An 18,850-nucleotide genomic window follows, 5' to 3' on the forward strand; every position below is an offset into this window, starting at 1 on the left:
GTCTTTCAAACAGAGAATGAGGCATGCTAATCCAACCACTCCTGCCATCACGAGAAGTTACGTTCCCATGCCTTCCTGAACTCATATGTGCAAAACAGGAAGGAGAGCTTTTGGAGCAGCGGTTGTGGCCTCCTTACTGTCTCTGCCCTGCAAAAGAATCCCTTGCACACCTGCTGGACAGAGGTGGTGGAGGACCCGAATCAGTCAGCTGCACACTTCACCCCGCAGCTCCTCCTTCCCTCCATGGAATCACCATGAGTCAACCTTTTGGAATTTTCCAGAACTTGTTTCAGAAGCAGCCTTCAGGACAAGGCTGAATAAACAGTATTACACAACTCTGTGGAGAATGAAGTTCTCAGTATTCATCAGCATGTAGACTGTTGGTGGTTTTGTTGCCTGCTAGAGCTTCTGTCTTTTGCGTGTGTGAGGGGGAGTGGGGACTAGTCCTTATCACTTCCATATGAATCAAATGATGTAATCTAATAAAGCCACACAGGTGGGGGAAGAAGAGAGGAGAGAGAGAGAGAGAGAGAGAGAGAGAGAGAGAGAGAGAGAGAGAGAGAGAGAGATCACTAATACTACACTTCCTGATCCCATTCCCTTGTCAACTGTGATTGGTCTAGGAATAGGCAATGACATAAAGTGGACCAATCCCTAATTCTAACCCCGACCCCAACTCTAACCCTAGCCTTTTAACATTTAGACACAAGTTCAGAGACAGGCGTTTGCTCCTTCGGATAGCTAAACTGGAAGGCTGTTTGTTTCCACTAATATCTTCCTTGTCACACCAAGAGATTTCCCTGCAGGAAGTGAGGAACAACAGACGTCCGGGTTCAGAGACATACACAAAGCCCCGGCAGCACCACTCGAGGCAAGCTTCAGGCCACATCCACACCACTGCATGCTCTCAGCTCCTCTGTTTCAGAAAACTTCTCGCTTCCAGTGTACGTAGGAGTTCTATCTAGCACTTGCAGCCACGAGCTCATTTGCACCTGGGTGGCTGTATTGATGGTTAATGGTCCACATCTGTTCTCTGTTACTGTTTGTTTAATATTCTGTTCAGCCCCAGTGCTCAGCAGAGGAGTCCTGACCCAGCAGAGTGGGCGGCTGGCGGTGCTGTACAGGCTGTGGGTGGCAGCCTCTGTTCTCTGTGTACTCCGTGGCCTCATCAGCATTGCTGCTGCTGTAACTTCTGCCTCAACACAGACATTAGAAAGGCCTGAAAGTTCATTGCCTCCTCTGAAATGTGAAAGAAGAACAGCAGGGGCTGAAGTAAGCTCTTTGCTTATTATCTTCTCGTAGTCCCCAGATAGAGGCTCTCTTCACCAATGAAAATACCCAAGACCCTGTGGACACAAGTCACAAGAAAAGGCTACACGACTCTGAAATGCCAAGTCAAGACATATATATTTGAAATACGCACACACACACACACACAGAGAGAGAGAGAGAGAGAGAGAGAGAGAGAGAGAGAGAGAGAGAGAGAGAGAGACACGCAATACTTCAAAAGAGAAAAATCCACAGGTTAGGACTCATCAGTCTCCCGGGAAGCTGGCCCTGACAATATAAGAACAAATGGACTTTTACCTTTCTAGGGCGACTGGGTCTGAGTTTGGGGTTTCTGAGTAGCCCAAATGTGATAAATTCAATGTGTCTCTAAAACTCATATAATGAAAGTCTAAAGTGGTGAATAACTGATGTGTAGTCCGTAAGGTTAGGATAACTTTTAATAGATAAATGCCAACCAACAGCAAGCCAGAGCGTGCCAAAGCAGCAAGGCAAGAGAGCTCCCATGTGCCTTGTCTGTCCCTTAAAAACCTCTCCCACGTCACCCTGACCATGCCTTAGGAGGCATGGTTACGGTGTCTCCCTGCAAATGTCTTCCCCTTTTGTGACACTATTTGAATTATCTGCCTTTGGTGGGAAATTGGGTTAGGGAAGGCTATGAGTCCAGGCCTCCGTAATGAGACTAATGCCATTTTAATGCCATTTTAAGAAGAGCCAGGGGAGATTCTGCTAGTCCCACAGGCCCACTTCCATGCAAATACATACTGAGAAGGTTGCCATCTATAAGCCAGAGAAAGGATTGTCACTCTGATTCATGCTGGCACCTTAATCTTGACACTATTGGATCTGTAAAAAATAATTTTCTTGCTGTTTAAGATAAGCAGCCTATTGTAGTTTGCTTTGCCTGCTAGGGCTGACTAGAACTCATGAAACCAGGAATCTGATTCTGAAGCAATAGTGTAAATTGAAAATGTTGAGAAGTCTATGGTTGACTCTATCAGTCTCAGCTTTCTAGACTTTCAGCTAAGAGCAATAACCCCACAAAGAACTGTGCCAGGTGGCCACACATTGTACCCAGCTTCTATCTATAAAAAAATGCTCTGTGGATATTTAAGTCCAAGGAAACCTAGTATGCCATGGTCCTTCCTGTTAAGACAGATACTTTAGGGTCACAAGAATCCTGATACTCAAGCAAGGTAGTGGTGGTACACACCTTTAATCCCAGCATTGGAGAGGCAGAGGCAGGTGGGTGGATCTCTGTGAGTTCGAGGCCAGCCTGGTGGTCTACAGAGAGAGCTCCAGGACAGGCTACAAAGCTACACAGAGAAACCCTGTCCTGAAAAACAGAAAGAAAGAAAGAAAGAAAGAAAGAAAGAAAGAAAGAAAGAAAGAAAGAAAGAAAGAGAAAGGAAGAAAGAAAGAAAGAAAGAAAGAAAGAAAGAAAGAAAGAAAGGAAGGAAGGAAGGAAGAAAGAAAGAACTCTGATACTGTTAGTCTACTCTTTTCTGGCCCTGTACACCCTTTCCACCATCAGCTGACATCATTCCTAGAGGTTCCCAATTTGCTCAGAAGCTACTTACATGAAAGATAAACTGTCTGCAAGTTGTACTAACACAATAGTGGCACAAATGTTATAGGGATAACTACCTACTTTTTAAACACTTATTGGATTTAGAGCCCTCTTCATGAGATAAAACCTTAGCCGACAATGCTGAAGCGACCAAGAACCTGAGACTAAGTAGCTCACAGGCATTGTGGGGAAACCTGCTACTGTTATTCTGCTGAAGGAACATACAATAAAGTGACTCCTCAAGAAATATCACTCTGCCTGTAGAGCTGGGCACCACTCAACCCTCCTCAGGGCATCTTCTTCTTGCAGTGGATGTTAATTAGCTAAGAGAATGAGAATTTTTGGCATACTCAGCCCCAAATGAAATGCCTTTATCAGTCCCCTCTCTTTCCCTCCATGGCTCAAGGATTGACCGAGAAGAGGAGGTGGAAAGACTGTACAAGCTAGAGGGGAGATGATGAATGATTCCCAGTAAACAGTGTCCTCTGGACACAACAGGATGGACACACATATGAACTTAAAGAGAGTGTGAAACCATGCACAAGACCTGTACAGGTTTAAACCAGAAAAAAATCTGAGGGCTGAGGAGGGAAAATGCACATAAAGTTCTATGCCTACCCAAGAAGCCATAAGGAAAGGGAAAACCAGTTTTCTTCAATGGAGTGTCACTAGGTATATCAACCATACTCCAGGGCATGTCTGATGCTCTAGAGCAAATGCCCAACACAAATGAATTCTATTCTTTGTTTTGTTTGCTTTTTGTTTGTTTGTTTGGCTTTTTGTGGAGTTCTTAAGAAAGTTAAATAGAAAGAACATGAGGTTAAGTGAGGACATAATTGGGAAGGATCTGGGAGGAGCTAGGGGAGGAGAAATAATATAGTCAAAGTATAATGTGTGAAAAAATAAAAATAACTAAATTTAAAAGGGATAGATAGAGACAAAGAGTAGTAATCTCTCTCTGGGTTATTCTCAGTCATGGAAACTCAGGAGCCCTAAAGTATCCCAGGCCTTCATTTGGTAAAAATTCACTGTTTTGGAAGAGCCTAACAAAAGTCCAGCTCCTTAGATTTTATATACTAAGAAGTAGGTTGATACCTTAAGTCAGACAATAAGTCCTCCTGCTGCTTTGGGCAGAGTAAATGCAGTTTGATTTATATGATATGTGATATATGAGGATGTTGGCCACTGACTCAGATTACAGATCTGGCCCCTTGTGGCCCTACTCACTAAGGGTATAGCTATTCTCAAGTCAATTAATTAATTAATAAAAACAAAAAATAGAATGCCTCCAATAGATGGCATGTTATTAGAGATGCCATGAGGAGTGTCTGGTAGTGGGAGGAGGCCTCTTCAAGGTAATTCCCCAATCCTCGAGAAGGACAGGCAAGGGGGAAAAAGCTGTTGCTAGAAACTCCATCCCTTCTTTCTTTCCAGCTTCCACACAGCAGCTACTTTTTCTTCCTCTGCCACTGGTTCACTTCTTCCTACTGGCATGGGTGGACGACTTTGGCCACCACGACTATGTTGGGATGAGTTAACATTTAGGATGTAGACCTTTCATGTCAAGCTTTAAACCCGAGTTAACACTCATTTCTTCCCCCATCAATCACCTTGCAAGTCCATGTGCTTCATTTCTTACCAACAACACCTCTGCCCTCAATCAACCAGATTCAGTCATCACTAAACTGATATTTTACTCTTTGTTCGGTAACCCTGCCCTTCCTGCACTGAGTAGAACTGCCCTCGATCCAGAGAGATGGAGACTTTGCTTTGTGCTTGTGGGAGCCAAATTCTATTTCCTTGGAATGACAGTCTACCCTGATAAGTGTCTGTACCCTGGGGATCTAGGCCACAGACGATAATCTATAATGTGATGTATGGCAGAGTTATTGGTCTTGGGTGTCAGTTCAGTCTCCAAAGAGGAGAATCACTAAGACAGCTATGGAAATAATAACTGCGTCTATAAGACAAGGCCCCAGTGAAAACCATGGACAACAGGGTTCCATGAGCGTTCCTGTTTGCAGCATCTATGGGCATTATCACATGCCATAGCCACTTTCAAATGTCCATGCTCACATTGTAAAAGCACAGCTGGAAGGCATTTCTTGAAGCTCACTTAGAAACTGATTCCTAACTTTCTTCTCTTGGCCTGTTTTCATCTATAACAGTGATTCCCAACCTTCCGAAGACCATTTAGTACAGTTCTTCATGTTGCGGAAACCCCAACCATAAAATTCTTTCATTGCTACTTTATAACTGTAATTTTGCAACCGATGTGAATTGTAATGAAAATATCTGATATGCAACACCTATGAAAGGATCATTCAATCCCCAAAGGGGTCACAACCCCACAGGTTGGGATTCACTGATCTGTATCTTTTCATTGCAATAAACCTTAAGATTTAATTGAATGAAATAGCTGTTAGTGATTTCTTTAAGTCCTTCTTGCTAATTATCAGAGCTCAGGGTGACACATCCCTACCTTTGGAACTTGAAACATAAGAAGTCTCTAAACAGGCCTTCAGTCTTCTGCTTGCTGGTCTTCTGTCTCCTCTTGGCACTCTCCTGCCCGTATTCATAGTCCATCCAAAGTGATTATTTTTAGTGCAGCATGGTCTTAGCTTGTATATCTTCCTTAAAGACTTGTGTTTATTCCCCCTGCCCTAAAAAAGCTGCTGCCTAGGCACTGTTACAACCTTCCTGTCTAGGCAGCAGGAACTCACCAATTCCTCTTCATGCTCTTAGCCTCAGAGATTCTGAGCTCCAGCTAGTTATTCACTGCAAATGATCCATTGACTCCAGGCATGGACCGGTCTATTCCTCCTGCCTGGAACACTTCTGTTTCATACAGTTAAATTAAATCTATTCTGTAACTCCACATATTCCATAACTTACTAACATTTTGCACAGCTAACCTCCACACATCCATTAGGTCCAAAAAATTCAGCAAACATTCTGCAGCATATTGAGTTTTCCCAAGATGACTGCAGGATCTCTCACTGTACATGTTTTTTGGAATCCTCTGCTGCCTGTGGATGGGGTTTTCATGTTGTCAAGAAGTTCGGGTCACATGGAGAGGCCAGGTGTAGGTGCTGCAGCTGAGAGTCTCTGCCCAGGTGCCAGACAGGTGAGTTGGGACACCTCCCACAATTCCATTTTCTAGCCAGTTGAGTATGTCTGGCAGAGATCCCAGACATTGCATCAGTGAACTGACCTCAGTGTGCCCTTTCCAAATCCCTGACCCACAAGGTATTTGAGCATAACTAAGGGGGTGAAATCACTGCAAAGGCATGTTATTACACAGTGCCAGGAATTTATGCACCTTCCTTGATTACCCAGGTGTTGATTTGCCTACCATTCTCTGGATTCCCGTGGTGTCTTGAACATCTCCCATCTGAACTCCCATATGAACTGTCATCACAGCTCACTCTCTCTACCCCACACTAGCTGTCATCTCCATGAACATACAGATCCTACTCATCCCATATAGCATCATAGTCTCAGTATTGGCATGGTAACAGGCATTAAGAAAATAACTGCCCACCATATCTTCAGTAAGGAAGTGCTTTACTGACTTGCCAAAAGCATCAGCTTGGGATAAATCCTCTCCTCTAACCCGCTCTTCACACAGGAAAGGACTGCAGGGTGATACAAGGGTTAACACGTGCCCAGGCTCTGTCCTATTACAAAACATACTTTCAGTCTGTGAATTTTTTATAAAGGAAGACAAGGTCTGCGTATGAAGAAATACTCAGATAGCAAGGAGGTTAAGGGGGTTAGGATATGCTCTAGGAAGCAAATGATACTGGGGAGTTTAGACCACAAAAGGACTCAGAAAGAGAAACAATATCTGACTGACCTTTATCTAAAGCATGGGATTAATTATTAACCAGAGAGCCTGACCCAAATCTGCTGAGGCTAGAGTTGAATTCTGATTTCAACAGGGGTTTTTATGACACTCAAAAGAACTAAGGAAAAGGACAAGAGTGTCATCCAGAGGAATGGTGACAAGATGAATGTGTAAGGAGCCATGGAGGATGTTTAGGGAGAAGTCAACACTTTCTTCAGAGACAAAAATGGAAGTGCTATTATAATTCCCTGGTCAGATGAAAGCTTAAACATCTTATTTAATTTTATTTCCTGATTAGAAATTGGCTTTAATTGGATCAAAAATAAGGATCTCTCAACACAACGTTTAAATCAACCAGACAAGGGGGACTAAAAGATTCAAACCAAGATTCCCTTAAACAGAAAGTAGACTCAACAGCAACTATGTTATCGTAAAAGAATACTTTTGAGATATTTCATTGCTCAAGACTGAGTTTTCTTCTTTGAAATATAAAGACAACTGTTAACCAAATACCAAATCTGACAAGTGAAGGATGAGCATACTTGCTAGAAAGTCACTTCATGGTGAGAGAACAGGGGTCTTACAGATGTTTGCAATGGGTCTTTAAAGAGTAAAAAGTGAAATTTTAGTGAATTATTCTGTGCCATGCTAAATACTTTGATAATGTAAAATTCAGTAAGGTTGAAATATACAAAAAACATGAACTATACAGAATATAAACATAGTCATAATATAGAATAATACTAATTTAAAGAGTTTTTTTTTTAATGCCTGGCAACTATTTTTCTGAAATTTGAGTACCCTTGAACTGTTTTGTTTGGAACCTACTTCAACTAGTCCATCAAATGTAATTTCATATTTTCACACCCAAACCCAAACTCTATTGAACTGATATGTGGTGGTATAGAGTCATTTTCTAAAGTAAATTTAATTATTTCTAATTAAATTTCTTTGTCTATTTCCCAACATGGTTGAGACTCAAGACAATGGCAAAATCCTGCCATCTAGTGGGAAAAATTGTCATTCTTTATTCTACATCCATATCGAATACACATTAGCTGTTAGACCTTAGATCACTGCAAAATTACCTTTAACAGAACAAGCCCTTAAAGCACTCCCATTAAAAACCCTGACAACACTGGGCCCAAGGCTTCAGAAATGTTAGGAGAAATGGTAGCTACTGTGCACTGTGAAGGTCTACTTTCATCATTATAACTTTGCTCCACTTCCATGAGTATTAATAAACACCAAAATATAGTCATAATTTGGTGGTATGGGGTATGTTTAATCTCCTGAATCTAGTAGCATGATAATTTATTAGCCATATTTATCTGTGGGAGTCATTGAAAGGAGAAAATCAAGTTTTTTCTTCTTGTCTCAAGTCTTTGAAACAGGCCTTTTTGAATTATTTTTATTGTTATTAGGCAACTGTTCTGTGTTTACTCGTGTGTGTGCATGTGTGCATGTGTGTGCGCGCATGTGTGTGTGTGTGTGTGTGTGTGTGTGTGTGTGTGTGTGTGTATGCATGCATGTATGTGAGCATGAGCTCTGTATGTGTGTACCTGTGGAGAAATAGTAGTATAGGGTGTCTTCCTCTACCACTCTCTGCCTTACTATCTTGATACAGGGTCTCTCACTGAATCTAGATCTAATGTTTTGGCTAGGCTATCTGACCAGCAACCAAGGTGATCTGCTTATCTCTGCCTCCCCTCGTCTCCTTGTTGGCTCCACAAACACAAGTTACAGATGCTTGAAATAACACCTGGATTCATTTTATAGGTGCTCTGAAACTTCTAAAGAACAACATAGAGGAAGTCTTCAAGATAGTAGCTCAGGCAATAACAAAGCAAAACCCTACATACAAAGGAAACAATAAAAAGAGTGCAAAGGGGCCAGCTGACTTGCCCTGTTGTTACTGCGGTTGCTGATTCCTGCCTTGACAGCAGAACTCCTGTTTGTAAGCATTCATCCTGGAATAGGGACCTTCCCTGTGACTCTTCTGGAAATTTCTTGGCTTCCAGCATGGCAAGACTTGGGCTACTGAAGCACCTTGCCCAGTGGACTAAGTACCATAAACTCTTATAGCCATACAGTGAGAGACAGCTATTCTGACACTACTCCATGTACCCTGTTCTCATCATCTGAAGTATGATTTGGCATCATTATTAGTTTAAAATTCAATATCTGTCTGTCTGTCTGCCTATCTATCTATCTATCTATCTATCTATCTATCTATTTGTATATATTTAGAGAACTTAACTAAAACTCATGTCCTGTTGAGATTAAAATTTTTCAAAAATACACAGATGTAAAATTATATAATTGATCTCCAGCAAGCCACCCTATGACTTTAAATAGTACGAACTTATGGGCAATCTGGTCTCACAACAGAGTTTCACACCCATCTTCTAGTTCACTTTTACCATTCCACTTTTTATTTAATGCACCGTATAATTTCATAAGTAATTATTTCATAATATTCCCCCAAATTGTTTTCAAATCAAACACAGGCATAAATCTAATATGTCTTTAATGAAGGATCAGAAGGTTTTTGATAATATGATCTAGTGTATAATTGAAGATACTTGTATTTTGTAAACGCTATCATTTTTTTCAATAATTAAATTTGTATTGTATTTGAAGGAGATAAATGAATTACTAATATTTATTCCAAATTTTTCTTTGACGTTAGCATTCATTCCTCCTTTTCATACTTTTGTTGGAATACAAAATTACTTTGACAAAGATCTGTTGTGACTGGAGTCTTCACATTTTTACTTGTAATTCCTGGAATGTGATTACTCACTGCTAGGTGGCAGTACACACTTTCTATTTTGTCCTACTTGATCCACTGAAGAACAAGAGTCAAATTTCCTGCACTATTTCCTGGAACTCAATTTAATGAGATGTTTTTCTCTTGAAAATGTCAATAAAAATGTACCAACTAAACTTTTTTACAACTTTTGGTAGTAGAATTAACATACTATCTGATTTTATCTCTGTTTCCATTTTATAGAGAGGCCTAAGTGTCTTGATCTCTAGCATATATTCAAGTACCTATTTGCGATTAGTTGACTGTTTTCATATATTTGGGACTAGAACTACATTGTACTGTGGCTCTATATTTCAGCAATATTAGAAATACTCGTCTAGTGAAGAACAAACTGTAAGCACATGCTGTAAGACAATGTACACAATGACATGGGGTGATGTTTTTATGTCCTGCACAAGAAATGAACAAAGAAAAAAATATTTAGAGTTTGCCAATTTCTTTGAACTTTTCTTAGAACAAGGAGGGGCATAACTGATGTTGATGGTGGATTGAAGCATCAATGAAGGTCATCAATATGAAGAAGCAGCAGAAGCAACCTCTCAGAATTCTTTCTAGCCTGCTTAAGAATGCACTCTCTGAGATGGAAGTATTATTAAATTATCAAATACTTTCTCCTTGGAGGTAAATAATTCCCCAGGTAAATGGACATTTTCTCCATAAAAAATATATGGGATGTACAAGCTAGTTTCACTTCCCAACAAAGTTGGGAGGGGAGCATTTGAAAAGTGAACTCAGGCACTGAGTTTTCCATCTCTGGGTTTTAAGCAATGTGGTTCCCCTTGAGTACTAAAACAACACACTTATACCAGCAAGTAAGTTGGAGAATCATTGTAGTAGTAAATTTTATCAAACGAAAGGTAACTGATTGAACCCCTCTATAACTTAGAGGGGCATTAATAGGATAAATTTTTTTCTTTTAGGAGAAAAAATAAGAATGAGTTTCTTTATTATTTATTTTATAATAAAAACTGCTATGCTCTTTGGCTGTATAATGAGACTCCAATTTTTCTCTGCATCAAGTGAACAACAGTATTCATGTTGGAGATAACAGGTGTGACAGAAAAGAAACAAAGCTTAACACGGTTGAGGAAAAACATGGCACAACAGAACTAGGTAAATAGATTCAGGCTAGAAAATGATACGAATTATCTGTCAGGACAGTAAGAGAACCAGTAGTGAGAAAAGAGTTGGTAACTTGTGCAAAGTTGTTAGGAGGACAAGAATATGATACTGAAAGTCAGGCATGTGTAAGTTTATCCCTCGGACAGGTATGAAAAATAATCTCTGGGCCCTCCTGCGTCGTCATAGAGCAGACAAGGCTACAACCACAGAAGGGGCGAGGAAAAGCCCACTGCCCTTTGAAGAGCCCAGAAGTTCCTTCTGATTGCTCTTCAAAGGGCAGTGGGCCTCCTCTGCTGGACACATGCGTAGTGAGGATTCTTTTTCCTGTCCTTTATCAAACTACAGGCTTGAAAGAAGGGACCAGTGAGCAGAACAAACAAAATATGTGGGTAAAAAGAATACAGTCACTATGTGGGAGCTGTTCTCAAGAGTCATTTAGGGAAGTTGTTTTGACAGTGTGTAGTGACTTTAGGGACTTGGGAACAGTTATGTTTCTCTTCTCAAGGGAAGAAGCAGAAGATCCAGCTGGAGCTGAGTGGAAGCAGCTTCTATCACAATGACGGGACAAGAGAGCCCAGTTCTAACTGTGTCTGTCTGGGCGGGACAAGGGAAGTTTGGATTCATTTTAGGAAGTCATGCTTGCTGCACACAGAACAGAACTAAAGTAAATTTTTTTTCAAACACTGATGGCTGTGAAGAAGAGGAACCTTTAAATCACTCCCAGAAATGTTGATCAATTCATGGTAAATATGTCTACAAAACAAATCTATGGTTGAGGTCGTAACCTCTGGTGGTATGCGATGCTATCAAGCTATACATGCCCTGAACTTGGCTGTGCTCCACAGAGCCTGAGGCTGGCTATCCACGTTGCTGATGCTAAAACTCAGTGACGAGGGACCCCTTAAGTGCACCAATCCTCCTGTTGAGGATGCTCAAGGCATATTTATTACACTATGGTGCCCTGATTAACTTTACTCAAAGAAAATCTTACCTTATCGTTAACTTATCAGATCAAGCAACCGTAATGCACGACAGTGTGCTACAGCTGATAGCAACATGGGTATCACCATCTGTGACCTTTTCTAAAGATGAAGACAAAATGCCAAGGACTGTCTTCTCACCCACCTTCTTCCTTCTCTCCCACCTGCGAACACCCTGTCCTTTTGGCACCTTCTGGTTTGCATAACTTCATTCCTTCTTCCATCTTTTCTAATGCATCTAGGTGCTTACCAAGTTAGTGTAACTAATTAGAAACTGGTGAGGTGGATAAACCCATCCAACTTGGCCTCAGAAATTAGCTTCTTAACCACTGGGACTGTAAAACACTGCTTCTCAAGTGTCCCCAAGCCAAGAGTAGCAATATTTTATGGAAACTTGTGAGCACCACCAATCTCAGGTGTTTCCTGACCTAGTGGACCAGAGCCTCATGATAGGGCTGGCAACCTGACTTTACACATGTGTTCCAAGACACAGAGTCCAACATCTGCTCAAATATTAGAACCTTTTCTTCAGAAAACAGTGGCAACATTATTAGGATATATACAACATTTTTATCTGTCAGTAAACCATTGTAAATATACATACCTATCTAAGTTTTTCTTAATCCTAGCAACTTTCAATCAATTCTAATTACAATTTGTTAAAATTAAAGTGATAAATATTGTCTTGGTTTAGGAGTGAAAGAGGATTATTTTTAGCTTTGGATTGGTAGTCCCAAGCTATGGAAGCTGTTCCAAAAATTATTTTTCCTCCTCAAAGCAAATACCAAAAGTTTCACTTTAGGTCTCCAATTCACTTCCTGTTACTGTACCTACACCAGAGTCCCAGTCGGGGATCAGGTCAGGTCCTGTGGGGAGTGTCTCCTTTTGAGACTTTTATTTACAGTTTCAGCCATATTTTCTCTATGGAGGTGAGTGTGATACTTTGGAAGCTTGAAAACCATATCTCCATTTTGCTAAAGACAAAACAGAAACAGAGATTCCGATTGTTCTTGTTTGCTTATGCAGGCTGGCTCACATGGCACCTGGCCCTCACTATCATATATCCACTTGAGGTCAAAAGAGATGAGACTTTACAAACCTGCTATCCAGGAGAGCTAGAGCATAACCCTTAGAGTGCAATATTATTATGCCATTTTCATTTTGTTAATGAATCTCTTCAAGAAAAAAAAAACTTAAGTGCATCAAACAACCATTTCTTTTTGATATGTCATGTCTTGAACTGAATTCAGATGTTTTCCCCTGTCTCAAGCAGAAGATCCTCAATTACCTGGAAAGACAAACCAAACGAAGCTTTAAGCCTTGCTCTAATTTCTAAAATAAAACTGGTACTTCAGGGAAATTAATAGTTATTAACAGAAATCACAAGATTTTTAAGTACACAGTTCATGGAAGAGTAAAATCTGATCTACCCACGCTGAACTGTTTTTCTAGAATGTCCTGGGTTAGACCTGAGAGGAAATGGGCAGGAGAGAGGGCAGAGAAAAATGAAAGTCCAGTGGATTCATAGCAGGGAGCCGAGACGGTCCACTCCTCACTCTCTCTTCTTCAGGCAGATCACTCTCCCGAATAAGTCTTTGAACTTAGAATTACTCAAGATGATTATGACTGAATGGCCAGCTGGGTATGCTGCCATGACTTCCTTCACCACAAAGAACTGATGGCTTCTGTACGGGACCCTAAATGTCATATTTGCCATGAAGGCAGCAAAGTAAGAAACAAAAAAACAAAAGAAAGTCGTCACTGTTTTTAATGCGTTTATGTGGGCTTCTGCTCTGGCATTTGACAGCTTGTGAGATCCGCCTTGCATCCGGTAGGTGTGCTTGTAAAGAGAGATGAATAACATGGAGGTGCACTTCACAAACACGGTGAGGGGAAGCAGTAAGGCCAGGTTAATGAGGAGCAAGTCATTATTTTTCATTAACTTGACATCACTAATGTTTAGATTTGTGTTTCTCAGGACATACCCATCCTCAATTAAAGGGAATCCTACCTCGATACTCACAGTTGCAGTCCCCAAAGAGGCCAGCAAGCTGCTCAGAAGGAGCCAAAACATGAGCTTTGAAATCCTGAATTTCAGCCAAAGAAACCATGGCTGAGTAAAGCCTGAAATCTTGAGGCAGTAAAAGACAGAAAGACAGGTGGCAAACCAGAGGCCAGTCGAGCTGAAGAACATCCAAATGAACATCATATTTGAACCATAAATATTTTCCTCATATGCAAATGGGAAGAACACAGAGAAGAAACTCTGTGTCATCAGCATCATCTGAAGCCCCAGTCTGGACAGTCCTGTGCATATCAAGAGGATAGGCAGTATCAGGAGCTTTCTGCTCTTGATCAAGTCATAGCAGTTCACCACGATGAGGAATCCATTCACTGTGGTCCCTATGAGGAACTCTGCTGTCATGACGACCATGTGAAGAATAGCTGGGAAAGGGAAGGTCATGATGAATCTCAGCTTTTCTCTGGAAGACCTCAGACCCTTCCTCCTGAGGGTCTTGAATGCAGGAACTGAGCAATATGGCGGGCTGCTGGCCCCTGGACTGTAGTAGAGCCTTACACATGCTTTACTATAAGGAAGAAAATTAGATGACTGTTTGAATCGGGTGCTCATCATATGAAACTAAGAATGCAAATCCAAACATTTGAATGACTGTTGATTCTTCAAGTTATATCCTTAGAAAATAACTGCCATGTCTGAACTAGTCTAATTTCTAATTTTTCTTGTAAAAACATCTGATTGTGAAGATGTTTCATTTCAACTACTGCTATTCTGGTTTTGTCTTTCGTTTTTTCCTACTGTCAAAGACAATAGCCCTAGGATGTGTGCTTATTTCTTTCTTGTAGCAATTGTCCAGTCTCAGATATCACTTGTCCCAGGATATATGGCTCTTTATCCAGCACACTTTTGCCTTACAATATTTCTGGAAAACTTTAATAAGATTTCTCCTCTTTATTAAAGGGTAGGACATAGGAAGGAGTGTGGGAAGAATAAACAACACTGAAGATATTTGAAAAAGCACTAGAAATAATTGAAATCCCTTTTGAATAAGCTTTCAAATATACGTAAGTACATATGTATGTACGTATGTACACACATGTATGTGTACATGTAGCTGCATTTAAATGGAATTAACCCTACCCAGGGATATTGTTCCTCCCAGAAGCCATAGGTTTCAGGTGTGGACAGCTTCCTTGAATTGTTTGTCAGACAGGCCACAGAAATCCACCAAACAATACAGGTTAGTGCTGGTGTTTTTCATTGCTCACAGAACTTATTGGTAAGATCCTATTGCTGAAGATACCACACATGTTGGTCACAGGATTTGGAGAAATCAACCTGGTAGTGATCTGGAAGCTTTCCCTATGCTGGCTTGCTTTTATAGCTGCTGTGCAGGCTGCTGGGGAAGGAAAGTAATTGTTGGTCTATCCCAGTCGTGATCCCTGTGACTTACAAAGATTGGCCTGGCAATGTGATGACTTGAATGTCATAAGAATAATCAGTCTCTTTCTGTTGGGATTTAAGGTACACTCCACAGGAGGGAACTTATGACAGATAGTGTAAATCTGACCAAGAACCTGTGACTGGGGAGCTCATAGGCTGTAGGGGAGAAAGAACCTGCTCTTATTATTTTGCTAAATGGACATAGCATCAAACTGACTTTTAAATATTTACTTTACTTCTATACCTACAGATTTGTGCAGATTTTAGTCTTCATCAGAGAAACTTTTTTTTTGCATGCTGGACAGTAGTTAAAACACAGATACACAGCTGGTGAAAGTTTTGAGAACAAGTGTCTATGGAGTGCTCATCCATAAATTGGACATCCTAGTTTGATATATTACATTCCCTTCCCAATTCCAAGGCTTACATAATAGAAGGTATAGAATGATTATAAGGGTCAAAGTCTGGGAGTGTCCATGTCCTCTGCATGTGACAAGACTATTGAACCCATAAACTCATGACAGCTTGTCTTTGTGGAAACAATGCCACTTCCGGATACCAATACAAGAGCTGCACAAGATTAAGCCAGTCTACATCCCAACATGGAAATAGAGGAGCACATGCAACCCTCCATTGACTGAAGAGCTCTTCAGATTTAATGGCCACTAGGGGACAAAGAATCAGTTTTCTTTGGATCTGTGGTTCCTGGTAAGTTGACCAGATGCCAGTGGATGGCCTCACACTTATGCTTGTATGGGTAGCACTATGTGGATTCAGCAGATTATAAAAACAAAAAGGAAGGCACGCAACTGAAGGAGATTCTCAGAAGAGTTGAGGGGAGGGGAAGGTGATATAAATAAATTTTATGCATGTTTGAAAGCCTCAAAGAATAAACTTAAAATATTGTATTAAAACAAAATGAAACAAAAATTTCCCTTCCTTAACAGCCCCACTTTCACTCAAGAGATTTGTCTCTTAGACTTCAATAGCAGTTTCTGGAATACAGGGCTTTAAAAATGAAAGCCACATCTTTTCTTAAAGTGAACCATGTATTCATTGACTTTGTGTTGGTAGAATGTTGCCTCTAGGATTAACAAACTGGATGTATAAACATAGTTACAGGTGATCTTGCCATATAAAATAGAAGACTCAATGTTTAACAACCAGCATGGGTCATAATCACTGTATCATAATCAGCTCCCTCTCTGGGATAAGAAGAGGCATGCATATAATCCTGTTGAACTCACACCAGATTCAAAATGTATAAACTATTCTACATAAGAATGAATCCTGGATAAGTTACAACATTCACTTCACAAATGTTAGTTGCTACAAACATTAAACATCTGTCTTTGGAATGTACTTTATCACATATGTACACATATATGTTGTATAAAGGATTTATATCTTTGAAAATACAACATATAATATGTTAATATATAATATAAGATGAAATTACATATTAATATGGAATATATTGCTATGTGTTATATACTGATATAGTGTTATATTTTATTATATAATGTAATATATTAATGTAATGTATAAACACATCCCATGAAGAAATAATTTCCACAGGAAATTAAAAAGATAAGTATATAAGAACATTAAAAAAAGACAAACAACTGCACTTTCCATCACTGTCCATGCTGATTATGGTTTCAGCAAACCAGAGTCTTCTACAAATTGTCACCTACTACCTCTTGAAAGCTAATGTCATTACTCTGTGCAGTGTTTCTCTGCAAGTGTCAGAACTCTATCAATCCTCTACACTTCACAGCTCACCAAGATGGCGAAGACTGAGTCCATCTCTATCTTTGTGAAATCCTGCTTTTGTGAACCAAACTATGAGCCAGGCTTTCATTCTGCCTGGCTTTTGCTCTTAGTGATTTTTTAAAAAAACCACAGCAGGATATTTGCATCTTGGAAACATTGCCCCTTATATTTTGTAATATAATGTAATATATTATATACATATGATACATATAATACTTCAGCTGAATTACAAAGTCCTGGTGAGTGTCCTAACCTAAAATGAAGGGAGGAGAGCTTGATAGTTTACAGCTTAGCCTCAGTTAAGACTAAGCTGTAAACATTAAGTTTGGATGCCATAGACCTTCTTACTTAAAATAAAAATTCAATCTTAGTCATCAGTTTTTCAAATGTCTGCTTGGTTTTGTACCAACTTTGCTTCAACAAACAGTCTTGCTGAGCTAAATGTCTTGAGCTAATGAGAAGTCATTGAGCCAATTTAAAGACTATGTAAGTAGTCATCCAGATGATAGGCACATGACAAGGCATTGATTATGTAATTCTACACTAAAATCTTGGAATACATACTAACTTTGGGGTATTTTATATTAAATTATAGCATATTTGATGTGATGTAACTATACTGTTTGAACATACAGTTATAATAAAAATTACATAATAATGTGCCTCTAATTTATATTTTATTGCAGTAATGAAGATCCTTTTATATGTCAAATATCTTTTCCATAAACCAGTGTTTGAGTATCCAGCAATCTATACATTTTCTTCCTTGTTCTCTAGTTGTCTGGTTCCAGAGTCTTCTCTAGATTATTCCTGAAATATTATGATTCAGAAAGGATGGAGTAGTACACAGACATTCTTGTGTACAAAAACATTAGCATTGAAATAAATATAGATATAATTTTTTCTGATGATCATTGTGAACTTGCATTTTTACACCTACCGCAGAATGAATATGAATTTTTGAAGCTTCTTTAAATGCCACTTCTTGGATAAATACATAATATATCAGATAGAATTTATCTCCATTAAGCATTGAAGTGCTTTAAAATACCTTGGCTGAGTTAGTTTCAACCCACCTTGCCTTTGTCACATTGACATTGGTGTGGCTGCTTTCACGGACTGGGACTGATGGATGACTCTGCCCTGATATTTGAATTTCCAGAACTTATTTCATTGTGAAATCCTGGATTCTTGCTCTCATTTGCCTCTTTAAGTACACCATTTAATTGAATGAAGTGGTTGACTTTGCAAACATTGGTCTAAAAGTATAATTGACATTAAGCTACAATTAGTTTGTATTTGCATTTGTGATTTTCCTGTCATATGTCTACTGATTTGCATTTACCCAGTCCAACCCCATCTTGGAAATGGAGTTTTGGTGAGCAGCTTCCTCAAGCAGAGACAAGGTTCATTGTGACTGATTACCATGGACAACTCATTGGCAATGATGAAATGAAGAGGGGTGCCATTCAAATTAAGAAATGTATAACCTGTTTAATGCGATAGATTTCTTTTATGAGACACAGTATTTATAGCTAAGTTTAATTATCTAGTCTCAATAAATATAAATTCTCATAAATTCAATGTTCTTGAGAATTGGTAGGCCACTAGTGAAATTGTTTGAGCAGAGTCTTTTGATTCCAAGATGAGGGCCATAAATTAGTTGGGAGATTGGAATGGGGTGCTGGCAACATGGCTCAGTGATAAAATATACATGCCATAAAGTCTGATGACCTGAGTTCAATTCCCAGAAGCCACGTTGGGGAAAGAGAGCACTGAATTGGAAAAGTTGCTCACTGATTTCCACCCAAACAAAGCACACAGGCACTTACACATGATAGATAGATAGATAGATAGATAGATAGATAGATAGATAGATAGATATTAGGCAAATAGATAGATAGGCAAATATATACATATGTGTAAGAAACAACAACCACAACAAAAATTAAAATTTAAGATGTACTTT

The 18,850-nt window shown here is 39.6% G+C and overlaps 1 protein-coding gene across 1 annotated transcript; it reads right to left on the reverse strand.

Moving 5' to 3' along the window:
• Positions 1-878: 878 nt before the first annotated feature.
• On the reverse strand, positions 879-14,106 carry LOC100765386 (taste receptor type 2 member 9). Its single transcript, XM_027389704.2, has 2 exons — positions 13,199-14,106; positions 879-1,239 (listed from the first exon to the last, which is right to left on the reverse strand). Exons 1-2 carry the CDS (start codon positions 14,104-14,106, stop codon positions 879-881), a joined length of 1,269 nt encoding a protein of 422 aa, XP_027245505.2.
• Between the last annotated feature and the right edge of the window lie 4,744 nt (positions 14,107-18,850).

Source organism: Cricetulus griseus, assembly GCF_003668045.3.
Source record: "Cricetulus griseus strain 17A/GY chromosome 1 unlocalized genomic scaffold, alternate assembly CriGri-PICRH-1.0 chr1_0, whole genome shotgun sequence".
Lineage (NCBI taxonomy): Eukaryota > Metazoa > Chordata > Mammalia > Rodentia > Cricetidae > Cricetulus > Cricetulus griseus.